Below are 20,220 nucleotides of genomic sequence, written 5' to 3'. Positions count from 1 at the left end.
TATGAATGTACAAACGAACCTTGCAGAAAATCCAGTGCTGACACCCTTTGTTCCAGGTCGGAGACCCCAAGAGTGTTGTGGACGAACTGGTCTGTGGTGTTCAACTTGCGTTCCTCCAGGAACTTAAAGGCAGCAATCCTGCCAATAAAATCCCAAAGGTCATTTTCTGATTATGTTATGTACGAAATACCACATTTAACAATATCAATCTGTACACAGTCAACCAGCGATGTCAAAAGAAAAATATCAGATCTACAAAAACGTACGTTGTATTTTTTTGAATCAAAACTCCCGATAAGCCAAATGACTGAATGTCGTAGATAAGATAATGAATCGGTAACTGGTGCAGTTTACTCAACAGGTCTAGGTAGCTATGTAACCATAGCTTATTACTAGTATTAACGGTGTAAATAGTGAATTATCTTACCTCTCCTCTACCGCCTTAGATGCCTGGAAAATGAAAGAAAGATATTCACACTTAGAATGACATTTCAACCATTGTTTTATACTCGTATAAATTGAATACTGGAAAATTCACGAATATTTAATCTTCCTTAGCATATATAGGCCAAGGCAAGACAATGCATGTACTTAATCCTTTGTTAAGTTACAGTAACTAAGACCATTATGAATCACGTAAAGAAATCACATTTCCTAACATTGTGCTTTTCACTTGATTGGCCCTAAGATGGGTACCCTGAATATTTGTCTCAAGTCATTCCACAGCTGCAGTATACTGTAATGAAACAGTAAAAACACTATTTGTACAAAGTCAAAGTAGTACTACTATTATTGTACCTGTAGAAAGGCGATAGGATCCTCTTCATTCAGAAGTGTCTCCGCCTCTGCAATAGCAGCTGTGATGCCCGTCCCGGTGTCTGCCCATTGGTCAAGCTGCTGACCCAGGGTCCTCAGCTTCTGGTCCTTCTCTACGGCAACCTTTAATTGCAGGATGCCTTTCCTCTTCACGATGGCGGTAGTCAGAGTCTGGGCGAAGGCCTCCACCTGCTCCTGAATGTCGGCACAGTTTTGCTGCATCGAAATAAGAAAAGCATTTTCGTAGCAGAACTTTATATATGTGCACATTGTAACGACTCAGAATGAAACAACTACAGAATGTATGCTAATCATTACTTTTGATGAAAAGGAATATCATTTGGGACAGTCCACAGAATGTATACTAGTAGACGGACAATCAGACATACGTATACATGTACCTATCTAATGCTTGGCATACGTAGCATTTTGAATTTAGTTTAAAGCAACCTTGAGGGACACGTTGTATTCATACCTCAGCTTTGGTCATGGTCCCTTGGATCTTATCCACGAAGCACTCTACTTCAGCGTTTTGCTGAATCAGGCCGGCGACACGTCCACCAATAGAGACCTACAAAAAACCAACAACAACAACAAAACTAAATCATGTATACCCTGTGTTCTGTAATATGCTCCCAAGCCATATGTACATGCCACCATGATGTCCATGCTAATGTCTTATATATAAAGTTACTAGTATTTACCTTCTTCTGTTGAAAAGTGTCTGACACTGCGGCGACCTCGTGGTCCTTGTGTTTTCCGACCAGTTTGCACAAAGAGCAGACTAGACTCTGGTCTGTCGCACAGTACATGTTCACCTGAGGGAAATATAATGCACACACATGTATTACATCAAAATTGTTGATGAGACAAGACGCCACATTATAGTGCGACAGTGTTGTTGAATACAGCTTAAGCCTTTGATAGAAAAACCTAGAAAGCCATTTTAGGCATATACATGGAAGCAAGTGCTCAGTTGCAACAATATCATATATTTGACAGAAGCAATGCCGAACAGGAAAAATACTGGAGTGGACTGTTAGATACAATCTAGATCTGTCATGATTTCATCCCTTGCCGATGTATCGCTACTGACATGTTGACTCTCCAGAGGAAAGCTAACCCTACCTTCTCTTGGACATGTTCAGTACACATCAGTACTTTAGGAGCTGCTGCCGATGGTTCAGTCAGCGTGTGCCTGGCCAGGCCTCCCTTCATCGGATGAAAAGTCGTCAAACACGTTTCGCAGTAGGAGTTGTCGCAGACCAGGCAGGTTTTCACAGCCTCAGCCGGCGGTTCCAGGTCGCACATCTGACAGGGAACCGCCTTGGGGGCCGCTGTGTTGTTCTTTGCCTCCCTGTAGCGGTCCACGATGTTCTGTAGCGTGGTGTTCCGGCGGAGTCCTTCCACCCCGAGTTCGGGAAGCTGGAACTTATGCCTGCAACTGGGGCACTGAACCTGCTACAGGGGACATGGCGGCGAGAGATGTTTATTAAAGAAAATCACGACAAGAAAATTTGTATTTACAAATGGTAGTAAATGTAAGTAAATGTAAGTAAAGTCAGGCTAATAATAATAATAATAATGATAATAATAATAATAATAATAATCAGGACAGGGTATATTAACAAAACATTAACAATCTCTAAAACGGTTGGAATAAACAGATAAGACGTTATTACAAGTTCAGCGACCGTACCTTTTGTGGTAAATGAAATCACAAGATTACTTACTACCATTGTAAAGTCTTTCTGTTTACATTTGCTACCATTGGTAAATCCAGATTTTCTTCCAATTGCAATGTTTGCTTAATTGACCTGATGGCTTGACGCGATATCTTACCATCTAAGAATCAAGTTCAATGTTTTTAAATATGACTGTGTATTCAGCAAATTCCATACATATGATTCATTGTTTCAATGAATGCCGAGTGTTAACGTTACCTTGGCCGCCCCTTGCTCAGCTGGTTGCGGAGGCGGTTTTCTTGCCGCCTCAGCAAAAACTTCACCAGCGCACCTCTTACACAGGCTGTGTGCGCAGGGCAGGAGAACCGGCTGTTCGTACAGCTCCAGGCAGACCGGACAGGTCAGTTCTTCAACCAGGGACTCCATGTCGCCTTACTTCCTGCTACAGCCCAAGAGAGGAGATTAAAAGCGAAGAAAGTGGTACGTAGCGTCGCCAAAATACACACAACGTCGGACATGAATTGATTAGAAGCTCTTGTCACGTCGTTGTGGTGTGTTCTGTCAACTACCTTTTTGGGAACATGAAGTTGGTCTTATCGAGGTTGAAAAAGAACCCATGGTCTTATAATGAAGGTCATTATTAGACCGTTATTATGCTATCGTTTTAGGAGCAACTTTTTGTGAGTATTACCATTACTTTGTTCATGTTAAGTTCGTGTTAAGTTGCACTCGACTGCACGTGTGTGGGTTGCGGGGGGAGGGGTTTGAAAAACAGTCTCATCAGGTTTCAGGAACAACATTCCAAGGGACGTAAAAGGTCATGTCAGGGTGTGGTTTAGTTTCGATGGCGTCGATACTAAAAAAATTAAGCATGCATAACGGTAGCAAATATGATTGTACCCATGGTCGCATGTTATCCTGTATGTAGTACCTACGAGTAGTAGCAAAGCTGTGCACAGAAGATTCTGAATCAAAAGGTCAACACTTATATGGATATTGAGTATTGCTTTACATTGAGAAAGTCTGAAACGCGTTCAATCTTCCTGAGATTAATGATAGCAAACAAGAATGACACAGTCCAGGTGAAGTGTTTCTGTGATCCATATTGTAGGCTGGGGTATATACTGATTGATTGGCAGGTTGAAATTGGCTATGTGGCATATATTTGACCCCGTACTTACACGAACAAGTGCATGTGGACAATATTCAAGTTTTTCATCAATGATAACGGACCCAAGCAAATTTTCTCAAACCTTTATGATACAGGTTGATTTTCCTCCGAAAGATGTTGTAGTTGGTCGTCTTCGAGTCCAACACACAGCAATACTTGGTCTGAAGAAGGTGTAAAATGCAAAGGTGAACGTAGAAATTGAAGATAGTTCGCTGCCGTAGTGCAATGGCGATACTCCATCAGCCGACGCGTACTTCCGTGTCTCACACTCCAAATAAGCATCGGTTCTGCGCTTAAGCTCTCGTTTACTCGCGTAAATGTAACGTTACATCAACAGTGGTGTTTGTTTAAACCCTACCAGGCTTCAGTAGGCGGCTGGCAACAGTAGAAATCGGCCAAATAGAGAGATAGCATGCCAGGGGAGTTAGTCTGCTGGAGAGAATAGTTTGAGCAGCAAATGTGGGGTTATGTATTCTGTAATCTCCAAGCAGATGATCTTTGCGGCGCCTATTGAAAAGTCCGACTGTCATAACCAACCAGAAAAAACACTATCAAATTGACCAGGACTGGAGCAGTTAGAAGCCAGGAGAAGCAAAGACACAGAATTCCGAAAATGACCTGCGGCAACTGTTACACCTACCTGTTACTGGTTGTGACTACCTGATTAACCCACACAACAGCGCCCCCAGCGGTTACTTTACAAAGTGCATCGTGTTCTCCGGCTGTAACTTCTAATGATATTCATAGAAAAGGGAAACAAGCCTTTACATAATGTTCAGTCCAGCAGACTTTATTCCTATGACATATAGGTTTAAATCAAATTCAAAATGCAGCAGGAGTTACATGATTACCACTTCCTTGGCTACATGTGAAAAAGTATGTTGAGTCTCTCGGCAAAAAAAAAAGTAAAATGTAAATTAATCTAAGTCAAACATTCAGAAATATACATACAGTACAATATAAACCATGTGCAGCATGTAACAATTTCTTGAAACAATCAAAAGAAAGAAACATCAGCACATCAAGCAATAAATGGTTAACTTCAAGTCTTCCTGTCAGTCAATAAAGTTTACAATGAAACAGCTTAACGTAGTACACATGTATATGCCAATCTAATACAGCTGGATACATTCTCTAACAAGCAACTTTTCTAATTGCTTGATCTAGTTTGCGTTTAACTTCTTATTAAAGTGCAGATGATTTTATTTGTGTATTCAAAATGCATTTCAGAATAAGAATTACTAAGGACATTATACAAATATGATGTCCTTGGAATTACACATATTTACATTTCATCTTTGTTCAAAGAGAAAAGTACTACTTTGCCAGTTTTGGTATTTCTACAAAGTTAACTTCACAAATCCAGTCATTTCAAAAATTTTCAAGCTTGTCATAAAACTAGTCGTGTCTTTATTGTCATGATTTGGACACTTGACATGGAGAGATAGAGAAAACATCTAATATATATGTGTATAAAAATGGCAAGTGTTGTGAGTTGAAGTTGAAAACTTAGTGCTCTCACTTTGGACAATAGTAAACACAGTATTTTACATACAGTACATGCATCAATCCAAACAGCCAGTACCTTTATAAAGTTCAAGGCATACCTGTATAAGAAAAGTTTGTTTGGTCTTTTTGTCAAAGTCTAATGTATCAAATATAATAAAGAAAGGTGCAACATCTAGCCTCCCATTTGAGACCTTCAAAACTGAGAGGTAGCAGGTTTGAAGTACCAGGAACTACCATAATACTCAAATACCAGTATGTGTACCTAGTGTACCATGTGTATGATATATGTATCCAGGTACAATCAATCCATTATCTGTAGGCATCAAGTGCTTCCATGTACACTTAGTATAAATCTTCTATCTCTATTCAAAGTACATGCACAGTGTTGAATTCTCCACTCCAAGTTGTGGACTAGTCTAACATTAACCTTTAGGCCTAGAGAAAAAATGTTGTGTTTCCTGTTTCCGGACTGACCCTAGAAAAAAACTGCCGACACTAGAATTCTTTTGTGTGGACCCCTGCAAGGAACATAAAAGTTTCAAGCTGATCAACCTTTTCTAGCTCCATGCTCTGACACCTGAGTGATGAATCAGTTTTACAACATTGAAAATTGAAAATATAAGTGTCCTCATGCAAGTTTTACTTTATCAATTGACTCTGTTGTTTTAAGTTGGTTAAGTCATATAAAACAAAGAGAACTAGAAAGGCCAATATTTGCTTTGGAGCAAATACAGCGATGGGTTCACCACATTTTACCACATGGCAGGGAAAGAATGAGAAACACAAGGGAAAACAATGATTTACATTGATATAACTATAATATGAAGTAACATACAACTAAAACAACAGTTGGATAGCTATTCCCTACTTTATTGGTTAGGATTTTTAATTGCATAATGCAAACTGTTGATTTTCAAAATAAAAAAAAAAAAACGTTCATGCCCCGCATTCCAATGCTGGAGCAGAAAAGCTTGAAATACCTACCAAAACACTTGAATAAAGACATACTGTCAGTATGGAAATACTCTGTGCAGGTGTTAATCAAGTTAAATCCCAACAGCCAATCAGCAAGAAATGCTCTGAGCAGGTGGAAATGCTCAGTGTGCAGGTGTTAATCAAGTTAAATTCCAACAGCCAATCAGCAAGAAGTATAGAGGAAAGCTGCATGCCTATTGGTTGATGCCCTGCATTCCATTGTAATGACTCATGCCCAGACGTGGTAAACATGGCACACTAACACAGTAATACATTAGCTATAATACAGCCAAAAAACTCAAATAAAACCATTCTAAAAGCCTGTATCACAATAATTTAAAAAACGCCTAGGGGTATTTGCCCACTGTACCTCCATACCAAATTTCAGGACCTTAGGCCCTAAAATGAAGAAGCTGAATCCATTTAAAAAATGGCAGGAGAAGGAGAAGGAGGAGAAGGAGGAGAAGAAACATCAGAAAAAGCAATATGGTTTCACCACACCACTTCGTGGTGTGGTGAACCCATAAAAAGACAATCCCTACCTACCAACCCTATTTTTTTCTGGACTGAAGCAGGAAACACAACATTTTTTTCCTAGGCCTTACAGCTCTAACCACCTAAGATACATGTACCAGTGTTATTGAATAACACTGATGGAAAAAGGCACTTGTAATCTCCTGATGTTAATCACTTAGTGAGTGAGAGTTCCGCCCTGTAGCAGGCGAGTCGAGTGCTGTTGGAACTGATGGTGGCCTGCACAGAGTAGTCTCCCTCCTCCAGCCACTCAGGAAGGCTGCCGATGCTGGGCAGGTCAAAGTTGCTGGGTGGTAGGGTGTAGTTCCCCTGGATTGGGTGCAAACATGGAAAGAGTCACTAGAGGGCGATGCTGCAAGGTACTGAACTGCCATCAAAAGCAATCAGGTACATATGAAGAAGAGAAATCTTTCCAACAGCGCCTAAGAGTGGAGGCTTTTGTGTAGAATTAGATTCACTTTGCCAGGATTCTAATTGTCACTACCCTGAACTTTTGAGATAGAACATTCTAAAGTACACTATGTTTTCAATTATGCTTTTTTAGTGTAAAATACAATATTCAAAAGCATATCATTTAGCATATCATTTAGCATAAAAGCATATCAATATTTCAAATAAAGATAGCACAGTTATCATGATGGTTAATGAGACCCAAACTTGTAAAACATTTTAAGTACTAGTAAGTCTGTATACAAAGAAAATAGTTGGTGCATAAATTACCATCCATGGTAAGTATCATTGTAGTGTCAAGGAGGGCAACTTGTAAAAGTGTAATACACCTGTTTTGCCCTCCCTTCCGCTTGTACACTTGTGGAGAATTATACTAAACTAAATAACCTGTACTCACGGCCTTGAATGGACAGTGGCAGGGGATGTTGTATGTACTGAGTGGTGGCGGACACGCGTCCGTTGGCTTGCCGGGAATCTTGGCGCAAAGGTCGGTGTACGTACACGACCCCACGCTGTCAACACACGGGACCTCGATCCACGCAAACAGCACCTGGTAAATGTTACACAAAGTAAGACTTAGTACTAGCAGTAGCAACCCTCTACCCTTTGTATTAGTATAGGCATGAATATTAAGTAGCTAGGCTCCAAGAGACCTAAGTCTAGAGACTCCCCCTCTTTCCAATCTGGCCCAGTGGTTGAGCACACACGTTACTAACACTATATAGAATAAAGCAGCTTAAAAATGCAGTGAATATGTCTGGATATCCTGACCAAAGAACGTACAACGTAACAGTAAAGGTGTCAGAAAGAACATACTTGACTAGGACCTTAATTACTCTATACAGGTATCTTGGTGTGAAGTCCGAATTGATTCTTTAAAACAAAAAATCAGCAACTGTTTAATAGGAGACATATTCTCTGTTTATACAAACTTTGACTTCTCTAAATAATGTTATCTGAAGCATATTGACTTTAGGCACTTAAGTCTCTGTATGTGTGATCCTAATGTAGATCAACTACGCTTAAAGTGCAAGATACTATGTAAAGTAATTCTAGCTTCTTTTTCTGCAAATCAGTGTGAAATTACAACATTGAGACTAATCCTATATTACTTTCATATACACAAAAACAATAAAACAATGTGCTATATACGCCATTATTAATCAATACATGTACATGAGGGAAGAAAGGAAGGAGGGAAAGGAGGGAAGGATGGGATAAATTTGATACGAAGCCATTTAAAAACATGTACCTTCTTCTTAATGACCAGCGCAGCCTTGATAGGTTTGTCCACAGTCTTGAGGAGCTGAGCGGTGAACCCCGTCTTGACTTCACCTGGCAGTTTGACTGGGTCAGGGGTCAAGGTCACGTCCTTGACCTTGACTGGATCATCAGCTGACCCACAGTTGTGCCAGCTGAACTTCAGAACTCGAAGGTCATGACTTTGATACTCAACCTGTGAAAACATGCAGAATATACTTTAAGTAGGAGTTTCAAAAGGGTCAGTAACATGAAATTGTCTCAATTTACTTTTTTTTTATGCATACATGTATATTAAAAGGTTCTTTGATTGACAAAGTGCCTTGACCTGATAACCTAGTTTATTTGCAATTGATAAATAAGACTTTAACCCCCTAACCATATCACATCAACCTTTACGTACAGTACTAGAGTGACTTCAAAAATACGCCATGACTGTACCATGGCCTTTTCAGTCTTCATAATACAATGTAATTTAAACCTCATGATTTTTTACTAGGTACTTAAGTAATTTGTCATCAGCGCTGAGAATTCATACTACATGTATCTCATGGTCTAGCATGTGACCCGTGACCAAGGACTCAAGATACCCCTGTATCATTTAGAGATCTCTCCTGGACTACCATGTGACATACATGTTTGCCAACGTCTGACATAGTACAATGGTAACAGGCCGAGATACCTCGGTTTACCAACTGTGACATTCCGTGAACATTGGTCATGTCAGCAGGTTTTTGCTTGAAAGGCCTGAGACCACAAGTGGTGGTTGCTGGTTCAATGAGCAAAAACTATGTATTTCCTGTTTTTCTAACTAAAAGGTCTAAAAGATGCCATTGTTTGCATTCAGTGTGTTGGAGTCTTTCAAAACCTGACGTCTATACTTTTTATTTCTCTACTAATAATATGATCTAACAAATATAACTTTTAAAAAGTCCTGATATATCAAATTAACAAAGTTTTCAAACTTACCAGCTTTTGTATCATATTTTTACTTCAAATTGTAGAATAGGCAAACTTGAAACTAAAAGGATAACTAACTTAGTAACTGATGTTCTTGTTTCTATACATTGCAAACATTGTAACCAGTTGAAAGCAGAAACTATGAAAAATGTTGTTCATTGTTGAAATCACACCTCCTATGAAGTTGCAGCATGTGTGAAAAACAGACTGACACAAAGACATCACCTGACTCGCAAAAGATGAGTCATAATGTCCGGTGAAAAATTAAGGAGGGGTAACCGTTAACTGGAATTTCACCTACAAACTAATAAAAAAATGTCTCATACTAGTGATAGCTTAAAATTTGTGTCTTTTGCGAATCAAAGCAGAAAAGGCGTAAGATGCTATGTTACTACTATAGAGTTGTGTTATCTTTATAAATAGACAAGTACAATTTATTGTCATGCACTTGACTTAACACTTTTGAACCTCATTGACTACAGCAACAGAATTGAACAATACCTTAAATCTATGGTCAACAAAAAACAGTTACAGTATTTGTTGTATGGCCCCTTTTCCTATAAAGTTTTACTCAAAACTGGTAGCAAATATAATCTTCCGACTTTAGAGACAAATCATTTTTTACATTCTAAAAGTAGCCATCACAAGACCAGTGTCACGTGAAATACTATAACTTACCTCGTTCCCGGTCTTAAACCTTTCCAGCGTTTGGGGGATCCTCAGCAAGTCCATAATCATCTTCAGGGAAGCTTTGTCAGACGGTTTGACAGCAGAGGCGACGAATATGACGGCGATCGCCGCGAAAAACAAAGATGGGATGACCAACTTTCTGTCCATGTTGCTTCTATCTTCTGGCTGATACCACTCAGGAAGTGGGTCGGATGAGTTACACTAAAAGGCTCCTCATGTCGGTTTTACGTTTATCCATACAACATTTATGAAGCATTGGTTGCAATAAAATATGACAAAATATTCATACATTTGTAAATGATCTTTAAAATATATTGCTGATGAATTTTTACTCGCTGTCTAGTTTTAAGAACGATATAACAGAGATGCACAGTAAGATTGAGTGTACGTAAAAACTATTTAATAGCCTCAGAGTATGACCATATTTGGTGTTCGCCCTTTGACCCGAATCAGCTGGAATGTGTGCAGATGTGTCAGGGGGAGTGATCAGGATCGGACTTTTTTCTGGCCGGGCGCCAAAAATTACCTCCAAATGTGCGATAAGCTCCTTTTCTCCGGCTGCCAGGTCAGTACAGATTCTATCTCTTGTCCTTTTGGCGTTTTACTGTTGCGTTTTCGCGTAGCTAGCGGAGTTTTAATCGCCAGAAATCGGGCTAGCAAACTCAAGGGCTCCTCTCTGAAGCTTCGAGCCGGCCGCCGCCCTCAGCTAGCTACTAAAAACTCTGTCTAGACAGTTTAAAAATAATAATACCGGCGACCTTAACGTCTTTTCCAGCTTCATTTGAATGGTTTAGATATATATTTTTACCAGGACGTACTGTTGAGATATGTATTGTTTTTCCACCGGGTAGGTTCATATTATTGTGTAATTTTGTCACTCTGCTTTTGGAGTAGCCGTGGCGACTCTTGACTCGGGCTTACATTGCATTACCCTCAGCAAGAGTCGTGGAAAGATCCATTGGCAGAACTGCACATTTCCCGTTGGCTGCTCGATGCTCCGTTTTTGACCCGGTTTTTTGCTGTCCCGAGCCTCCCTACAATATAACTCCACAATTGGCCGGGTTGCCGATGTTCAGATCGGCCTAAATATTCCACAGCGCGACGGGAAAGTACTAAAATAGCTAGTCGGTACATCCGCGCCGCCATTTTGGATATAGTCGGGAATGTCCGCTACCGCCGTCGGGAACGCTCGGTAGCGCCACGATTACCGAAGCGGGACCGAAAACTCTCCGATCATAACCGGAAAGCCTACCGAGCGTTCCCGACGGCGGTAGCGGACATTCCCGACTATATCCAAAATGGCGGCGCGGATGTACCGACTAGCTATTTTAGTACTTTCCCGTCGCGCTGTGGAATATTTAGGCTGATCTGAACATCGGCAACCCGGCCAATTGTGGAGTTATATTGTAGGGAAGCTCGGGACAGCAAAAAACCGGGTCAAAAACGGAGCATCGAGCAGCCAACGGGAAATGTGCAGTTCTGCCAATGGATCTTTCCACGACTCTTGCTGAGGGTAATGCAATGTAAGCCCGAGTCAAGAGTCGCCACGGCTACTTTTGGAGTAGAACTAGAAGAGAAGTGGTCAAGAAGCTGGTCAAGAAAATATGGCGGCTGACCATAATTTGAATGGCCAAGCCTTCGTTCGTTCTTACATATACTAGTAAGTTATTATAACGTTAGGTGGCTGGTGTTAGTGTAATGGTGTGATTTTTTCATTCACCAGAATTTTCTTAAGAAACTTTGTAGCTAAGGGAGAGTTTATTATGATAATACTAAAGGGGTAGACCAGGAATGATTGGAGGGTGTGTGTGTGTGTGTGTGAAAAGCTTCAAGACATCACCTGCTCCAGGTCTTTGAAAATAAATTACGCAGCCCTAAGGTAAAATATATTAATTGATTTTTGCTACAATGCATTTAGGACAGGCGGGAAGAAGCCTTACTCGACTGTAGACGGTATCAAGGTATCAAGGTATCAAGGTAACTGTTTTACAATTCAACTGAAGATTAGGCATACTCCCCTCCCCTACAATACTTTTTGGACAGTCCCTAAAAGTAAAAGGATAACATGTTACAACATGTCCTTCAAGGTTTTATACATGCACTGTTACCATGACATCTACATATTTGATTATATTATATACTAGACTGGTGGTAGACTGACTTTGAAATTTTTTACTATCATGGCCCTTCTTATTATCTTAAATGAAGACAACCAATACCAAGAAAATGATTTTACATCATGTCATCAACAGAAAATATACGTGTCTTTATTCACTTGAGAAGAATGTGCATGAATGTAGCATTCAGAAGTCTGATTTATCAACACTTCCAATTTTGCTGCATAACAAGGCACCTGAAGTATAAGCATCTCCAAGTAGACGTTCGGGTGAAAGCTAGATTTTAATACAGAAAACAGTTACTGAACTCAGACGCAACTAGATAGATTTTGAAAATGCTTGAGTAACTTACTTGAGTAACTGGTTTCTTGTGTATCTCATTTATTACCTGGATTCATTGATGTTGTAATTCTTTATGATACATGTAGCTGTTTTTTTAGGGAAGCCTAGCCATTGGAAAACATTACAATCTTTCTCTCCAACATCTACTTGGCCAGTACTGTTGGTGATACATACACATATACAATAGACTTTGAGTCTGATTATCATTATGATAGTTCATACTTGGTCCATCATTACTGTATATATACAATTTCACATTAAGAATTACTGGTACAACATATGACGGTATTCCTTAACTAATAAAAACTGATGAATGCCTTAAACTGAACATAAAGTGCTCTGTACAAGCACAAGTAAACATAGGAATATAATCACCCTCTACACAAATATAAAATGGGTGCAACATTGCTAGATTTCATACTCAACATACAGAATGAATTTAGCACCATTCAATATGTGAAAATACACCTCTTTGAGGATCACTTTTGCTCTGCAAAATTTATGTTATTTATTCTTTTCACATTGCCATTAATGTGATTTTTCTAGATGTGCAAAAATAATATCTATTTTGATTTATGCTTTTCTGTATACCAATCTCTCATAAAAAATAGTACAAGATATAAAGAAAGGTCTATGTCTATACATAACACAATGGTACCACCTTATGCGCAACTTGCAGTGAATAGAATTGTGCGAAATTTGACAGTCCTTTTTTGGCCTGCCATTCTCATTATCTATACTATAGCACAAGGCTTAAGTCTTCTTTAGTAAGTTCAAATCTGTGCTAGTGGCCATATTTCAATGGTCCCTAATACATTTAATAATAGATTCTTTTATAAAACATTGTCCCTGTCTATAAGTGAACACTTCTTCAAGTCTCTTGAGTGGTCACTATAGACAGGTTAAAACTGTACTCATGAGAACACATGGATAGTTCACTGGTTCCACAGCACGAGCCATTCTGGAAGACACTGATGGTGTAGCAGGGAAGACACAGTGTTCTCACCAGGATTTTTTCACAGCATAGGGGTCAGGTACAGATGGGCAACTTTCTGCAGCGCAAGTCGCGTATTGAGCCGAAAAATTTTGAAACTTTTAACCCCCTGAGACAGATTTTATGATGTTAAGGTTTTCCCTTTGCTATAGCTTCATTCTACAGTTATATTTTCATTTTTTGCGAGATTTATGAAGGTTCTTCCCCAAAAACACCCCTATGCTGGTTGAAAGACAGCATAGCGGTCCAAATCACAGCATAGGGGGTCCAAGTTACAGCATAGGGGGTCCAAACTACAGCATAGGGGGTCCAAATCACAGCATAGGGGGCTCCTATGTTCAAAAGGCCTGGCGAGAACACTGACTGGTTCACTTCAAAGCTACACTATCAGCCACGATCCATCTGGGCTGCATGCCTTGAGTGGTCACTATAGACAGGTTATACTCCAAAGAAGACATGGATAGTTCACTTGTTCAACAGATAGCCATTCTGGAAGACACTGATGGTGTAGCAGGGAAGAAGCAGGCCTCAAAATTAACTTTTTTTTCTTATTGTCCCAGCACTGCCCAGAAAATAACTTTCAATAAATTGTCCCGAAGTGAGGTTCAACTGTCAGAACTGAACCTTTCTTTCAGGAAGTATGTATGACAACAACTTGAAGTCAAATTTGCTTACATGTACATTCTGACTCCCAGGTAAGCTATACTTCAAAGTAGACAAGAAATTTGTGGGGATTTTCTGAGCCAAAAGTCGGGACGCATGCCTGATCAACAAAAGTAGGGCTGACATTCTGATTTTGACTATATTTTTCTTTTGTTCCAAAAATATCCCAAAGTGACTTTTCAGATGTCCCAGCCTAAATTTTAGTGGTCAGTGGCCATCGGGACACTGTTAATTTCGAGGCCTGCAGAAGGTTCACTTCGAAGCTACACTATCAGCCACGATCCATCTGGGCTGCATGCCGAACTTGAACTCTCCCTGCCCCATGGCTGGCCGCTGTTCCTTGTACTCGGCGACGGCGGTCAGACTCAGCGGCTGCCAGCCCGTCCTGCGGCTCGCGTCCTGGTCACTGAGCAGGGTCGGCGGGGCGGACTTGGTCGCAGAACGGATAGAAGAACCTGGGAATGGAAAGAGAAAAGATGATCATGTAGATGCAAGGAAAAAGTGATAACTTCACTCTTTGAAACAAGAAAAGCACAGGTGGGGTGGGGTCGTGTGGCATAGCAGCAGAGCATTCGGCTCAGAACCAAGAGGTCCTGGGATCCAATCCTGCCATATCACCAACCTTGTGCTCTTGGGAAAGGCACTTTACACAACTTTCCTCAAAGATCACTTTGCTCAGGTATTAATGAGCATGCCAGAATTATCATTAAAATGAAAAAGAAAAACTGAAACCACAGTATCTGTAGAAACTTGAGCCGCTCTTCAATTAAATAATCCCATTGTCTTTTGAATTGCATTTAGTGCAATTTACAAAGGGTACAGCTGGAAATGTTTTTAACATCTCTTAAGACAAAAACATCTCTTAGTCTTACTTTTGTCTGACCCCCTGTTCCTGGCGGTCACCACCTGTCTCGTCGGAGGTTGCGCCATGACTCGTTCCGGCGCCGTCTTCAGGTCACGTTTCTCCTGGAACATGAGGCGGAACCTTCCTTCCGTCCGAGCGTCCTCCTCCGTCAAGAACCTGTGAAAATGAAGGTGATTTAGTGAAAGTGAAGATTCTTGAACCAGTTTAGCTCACTGAAGAGCTACTCTTTCAGTGGTTGTAACAGAGAAGACAGGTGCTATGTACAGTATTTACAGGTTCATTGTTTCAGCTCATTGAAGAGGTATTCTTCCAATGGTCATGACAGAGAAGAGAGATGCAACGTACAGTATTTACGGGTTCCTTCTACCAGGGAAATTCCTCTAGCTCTTTTCGACAAGCGCAATGAACAGTGGACCTAAGGACTGTGACCCTTTCCAGTGGTGTGCATGTCAGGTGAGCGACAACAGCTGGGATTCAAACTCCCAACCTCTTAGTCCAGAGGCAGGATCGCTAACCACTGGACTACGCTAATAATGGACTAACCTGTACTTTGGCCTCTTGACCCTCGACCTCTTCTTCAAGAAGATGTCGATTTCGTCATCATCATGTTCTTCGACGGGAGAAATCCTCAGCTGTTCCTCCATCTCCCTCCCCAGCTCCGAAGCGCTGCGCTCTGATTGGTCGTCCTCCGGTTCCTCGGGGATGTCGGGGCTGGGTTGGGCGCCATCCGCGGCCTTCTCGAGCGCGAGATGTCGCCACACGGATTCCTGGGACAGGAGAGCCGGCCAGCTTCCATCCAAGTTATCCTCCTGTAAACAGTGAAAAATTAGATAACTTTATTGTTCAACAGTTGTACAGGTTGACATCTACTTTGGGTTGGGTGTCCGGGGGCTTCTCGAGGGCGAGGTGCCGACTCCTGAGACAGAAGAGCTGGCCAGCTTCCGTCCAAGTTATCCTCCTGTAGACAATGAAAAGGTAGATATTAACTTAATTGCACAACAGTTGTACAGGGTGACATCTACTTTGGGTTGGGTGGCGTCCGCGGCCTTCTCGAGGGCGAGGTGTCGCCATACGGACTCTTGGGACAGAAGAGCCGGCCAGCTTCCGTCCAAGTTATCCTCCTGGAGAGATTGACAAGATGTGAAGACATAGAACACAGAATCATACACACATTCAAGTTTAACACAAATTTTGCAGTTATCAGGTGAATATAACCACTGTCCTCGGCCATGCAAGACAGGAACTTGTGGAGGCAGTACACAGCGTCACCATAAGGATGAATTGAACTGATAATCAGTATAAATGTACATGTACAGCATGCTTAGATCCATCAATACAAATTTTATTGTTTCCATTCTCTCAAAATCGTATCATATAGTAGATATTACACCCAATCTTTCCATTAAAATCACAAACTTGCAGTTTTCTTTATACCAGGAAGTTTATTTTGGAAAAAAAAACATGTAGGTGCAAGTATTAGTACATCATTTGTAGAGGAAATTTTACACACACAAGTGTAAACCTGCTTTACAAATCATAAACCAATTAGAGAGCATGTCGGTGAAAGTTACACATCCAGGTAATAAGATACACCAAAAACAGTTACTCAAGCAACTGGATCTGACTTTGGAAGAAGTCAGACGTTTCAGGGAGCATCCACTACCTTTCGTCAATGACACTAGAGAGTTGTCAGAAAAGTGGGCAATTAGAGAGCAACCCATACCTGACTATCCTCCATCCAAGAAGGATGATACCTCAGCGGCCCTTCGTAACCTTCCGTGTCGTTAAAATCGGGCGGCGGGTTGTTGAACATGAGGATCTCAGCGCGATTCTTGTTTCTCTCCGACGCTCGGAACATCAGACTCCTCTTGTGGTGGTTTTTCTTCGCCTCCTTGTAGGTTGTGCTGGAGAGAAGTCTGTGCATGTCTGGAAACTATGGGTTAAAAATATGGATTAGACCTTTTAAAGTAAGCATTCTTATGACCGCATTTCCTGGTCAAGGGACTGGTAAGCGGTAATAAAGTAAGCATCACAGCTGATCACTATTTGGTCATCCCACAATTACTGATAAGTGATTACTTGGAATTATGGAAATGTGTTTCCTTGGATACCAATTGCAAACGTTGAGGTATAAAGTACATGTATTTGTTTGACTGTTTCATTTTCAATCAACTTCAGGATGAGACTATCTTTTCTGGACATACATTGTATTCATTGCATTGTGTATTGTTTGTTGTTACAACATGTTAATAACAACACTTTTGAGAAACCTTACCACCACCAAAAGACACCAAATCTGTTATTATAGTGTTAAGTTAAGGAGTTTTGAATTTAGCAAAATCTGCTTTTTAAGAAATACGATGATTATGTTCCAGAAAGCAGCAAACACATATTTCATATTAATGCAGATTTGTTGAACCTTGAACAAAGATATGCCTGAAACAAAGACGTTAGAGAATCACAAAACAGATTCAGGTTCAGCCATTCTCTCCATTATATCCAGCTAGAGGAACCCAACAGTAAGATACAGGCACAGCTAGCCTCCGTAGCAGGCTTATAGAACTGGGGGTTTGGTGGTCTTTGGCTGTTTTCTGATTAGCCCCAAAAAACAGGCCGGCTATGCTGTCTATATGCAATCAGAAAATAGCACATAAAAGCTTCCAAAGACCCTGAAGACCGCCCAAAACCCCCAGTTCTTAATTGGCATGCTACAGAGGCTAATATAAAGGCACAGTAGAGTTGTTCCTTGCCACCTTGTTTCACAACTTCCTTACGGAATAACTTCTACCTTGCCCTTTTTGTCTCTCATGACCAACAGTGACTGGGCTCGAATCAGTTCTTCCCAGTAAGACTGAAAAAGGTTTAAATTGTTGCACAAAAAAGTACATTATCAATGTTACACTAAAATATACATACTTGACATAGAAACTTAAAACTACATTACTTCTCCAACATTTTCATCGTGTAATTTGCAGAGCATTTTGCATGTGTAAAACTTGCCACCGAAGCATTTCTCATATTTCAGTATTTCTAGTCTTAAGGTTTTTTTCTTAACTTCATCATTGTGAATGTCGTATGAGTGTATATAACTAAAGAAAATATACTGACATCATCCTGTGCGGGATAGCTCCGTTTGGCCAGCCGTCCAGGCTTCCTGTGTTTCTTCAGTCTCTCCCTCGTAAAGGCCTTGTAGGCATTCTGCAAGAATAATGTGGTTCTCAGATTTAATTTCATAACTTTGTGGAAAGGACAGCAAAAATGCTCCTAACTCAATCTGGGGGAAATAAAGCGTGTCTCTTACTTAGTTCTGCATCTGTATCGGTATAGCCAGTATAACAGGCCTTCTTCAGCGTAACACACCAGGTTGGCAAGCATATTACACCAAACGAACTATTACACCCAATCTTTGCACATTTAATTGTGGGAGTTGTTTAAAGCTTCTTGTGATGATGCCCCAACTGTGCTTGGTGGCAACGAGTTCCACTCTAGTTTTGTTGAAGCTTAACACAGTTGAAAAACTGCGCTCACCACAAGTTCTCTGTCGATGCGTGCGTCTTGTTCGAAGAGTTTCTGGTACGACTCCTCCCGAAGAATTGACCACAGAAGGTTGGCGCCTGATATCCCTGCAGAAAGTCAGCAGAATGTGTTGTTATCTCTTGTCTTTAGGGTTAGCTCTTTGAAAAAAATCTCGTCACTACATGTACTAGTAGTTGGGCAACCCTGGTTGTCTTTTGTACAGCTGAACCAATAAAATAAAATAAAATAAAAAGAATAAACTTACTTTCGTTAGTTTTGAAGGCAGGGTTGTCCCCGGTATAGGGTTCCTTCCCCTTGTCGGGAGGCCTGGGGGCGGGAGGGGGGCGGCCTGTGAAGGAAACAGTCCTGCCGGCAGCCTGGTCCTCTTCCTAAGAAAACAAAGACATGAATTTGAACAGATTTATGTTTTGTAGCTATACATGATAAAATATAGAGGATTATCCTTAACTATCTGTCTGTTGTATGAATAGAAATTGTTCAGCACCAAGGACAGAACTGCACTTCATGATCAATGGTTGTGTGAATGATGTTCAGCACCAAGGACAGGGTCAACGCACTTATTTGTTTGGCTTTGTTGTAGTTAGAAATGCAGATTTATGTACTCTACTATAATGATAATACTTTACTTGCTTCTTACTACAAATACATATGGAATTTCTGCCAAGATGTAGTACCTTTCCAGACTTCATGTTAAAACAAATAGTCAGTGTAAGAATGTAAATATCAACTCACTACTTGCACCGCCTCTGGCAGAACATGTTGTAGCTCCTTCTCCTGTTGTCTTCTCTCCCTAGCTATAGCTTTATCCATCTCTGAGGAACATAAACAACATCAGTGGATTTTTTAGATAAAACGGGTGTGACTTTTTTTTCAAACTGAGCTTTAGGCCACACCAATTTAATTTCTTGGTTAACGGATTCGCCGCTTCATTTTTTTCTGATTTACAAATAAAAATAAAAATCCAGAATCATCTGCAAAATGCTCATATTTTGCCCTGAACAGTTGAAAACAGTCCTTTTCACCCTCGTTGTTACAGTTATTCCATCTTTCAATGCAATTGTATCATTAAAAGTTCAAAATTCTTTGTTTAAATTTTGAACCAGCCTGGTGTGTTGACTTCATGGCTCCTAACGTACCATTTTGAGCCATAATACGATGCCTAGGCCTGTTTTTATTTTTTTTTTCGCCCGCCCGCTCTATTATTTTTCAAGAAAAATCCGTTAACCAAGAAATTAAATTGGTGTGGCCTTAAGACATATATAATGTAATTACTGTGCAACAGTATGTTTAAGGTAAGTAAGTAAGACTGCAGTCAACAAAAACATTTCAACACTGTAGAATTGTGAGAATTAAAAACTGACCAATGGACTGCTTGGCTGTTTCTGCAATCCTCTGTTGTTCACTCAGTTTTTCCAACCGCTTGGCCTCTTTCAACTGTGGGAGAAGAGAAAAGGGAAAAAATTGTTAAGACAGCCCAAGCCTAAAAGATGAATTCCATATCAATATTAATGTTACCATCATAGGACAGATAACTGGAGAGCATCCTTTATCTAATTCTCAAAAATTCTGAAATGGATACGTTAATAATGAGCTTAGGCTCTGAAAAAAAGTGTGAAGCTTGGGACAAACGTACAAATGTAACTCACTCAACT

General features: G+C 40.5%; 4 protein-coding genes across 6 annotated transcripts in view; all 4 read right to left on the bottom strand.

The window, feature by feature from the left end:
* LOC109462399 (E3 ubiquitin-protein ligase Midline-1-like) overlaps positions 1–1,385 on the bottom strand; it is a 3,828-nt gene extending 2,443 nt beyond the window's left edge. The window contains exons 1-4 of the mRNA XM_019758939.1: positions 1,292–1,385; positions 799–1,032; positions 428–450; positions 20–138 (exon numbers count right to left, since the gene is read on the bottom strand). Coding sequence (XP_019614498.1) covers positions 20–138; positions 428–450; positions 799–1,032; positions 1,292–1,306 — 391 coding nt within the window. The 5' untranslated portion in view covers positions 1,307–1,385. The remainder of the gene's footprint in view (positions 1–19; positions 139–427; positions 451–798; positions 1,033–1,291) is intronic.
* LOC109462383 (E3 ubiquitin-protein ligase Midline-1-like) lies at positions 1,357–2,927 on the bottom strand. Its single transcript, XM_019758922.1, has 4 exons — positions 2,760–2,927; positions 1,945–2,277; positions 1,546–1,634; positions 1,357–1,387 (listed from the first exon to the last, which is right to left on the bottom strand). Exons 1-4 carry the CDS (start codon positions 2,925–2,927, stop codon positions 1,357–1,359), a joined length of 621 nt encoding a protein of 206 aa, XP_019614481.1.
* Positions 2,928–6,707: 3,780 nt separating this feature from the next.
* Positions 6,708–10,231, bottom strand: LOC109462397 (ganglioside GM2 activator-like). The gene is made up of 4 exons (XM_019758937.1): positions 10,039–10,231; positions 8,393–8,596; positions 7,538–7,690; positions 6,708–6,999 (listed from the first exon to the last, which is right to left on the bottom strand). The coding sequence occupies exons 1-4, from the start codon at positions 10,195–10,197 to the stop codon at positions 6,844–6,846; spliced, it is 672 nt and encodes a 223-aa protein (XP_019614496.1). The 5' UTR covers positions 10,198–10,231; the 3' UTR covers positions 6,708–6,843.
* Positions 10,232–13,787: 3,556 nt separating this feature from the next.
* On the bottom strand, positions 13,788–19,381 carry LOC109462424. 3 transcript variants are annotated; one of them, XM_019758976.1, is made up of 10 exons: positions 19,301–19,381; positions 18,813–18,936; positions 18,560–18,654; positions 18,140–18,229; positions 17,820–17,882; positions 16,755–16,964; positions 15,575–15,840; positions 15,039–15,187; positions 14,417–14,621; positions 13,788–14,025 (listed from the first exon to the last, which is right to left on the bottom strand). In XM_019758976.1, the coding sequence occupies exons 1-9, from the start codon at positions 19,376–19,378 to the stop codon at positions 14,419–14,421; spliced, it is 1,278 nt and encodes a 425-aa protein (XP_019614535.1). In that variant the 5' UTR covers positions 19,379–19,381; the 3' UTR covers positions 13,788–14,025; positions 14,417–14,418. The 3 variants fall into 3 exon arrangements, with proteins under 3 accessions (XP_019614535.1, XP_019614534.1, XP_019614536.1); XM_019758975.1 differs by lacking the exon at positions 13,788–14,025 and having other exon boundaries at positions 14,238–14,621; XM_019758977.1 differs by lacking the exons at positions 13,788–14,025; positions 17,820–17,882 and having other exon boundaries at positions 14,238–14,621.
* Between the last annotated feature and the right edge of the window lie 839 nt (positions 19,382–20,220).

The sequence above is a fragment of the Branchiostoma belcheri genome, unplaced genomic scaffold (assembly GCF_001625305.1).
Source record: "Branchiostoma belcheri isolate BF01 breed outbred unplaced genomic scaffold, Haploidv18h27 scaffold116, whole genome shotgun sequence".
NCBI lineage: Eukaryota > Metazoa > Chordata > Leptocardii > Amphioxiformes > Branchiostomatidae > Branchiostoma > Branchiostoma belcheri.
The sequence above is the reverse complement of the archived record's forward strand: the minus strand, read 5'-3'. Positions and strand labels throughout refer to the sequence as shown.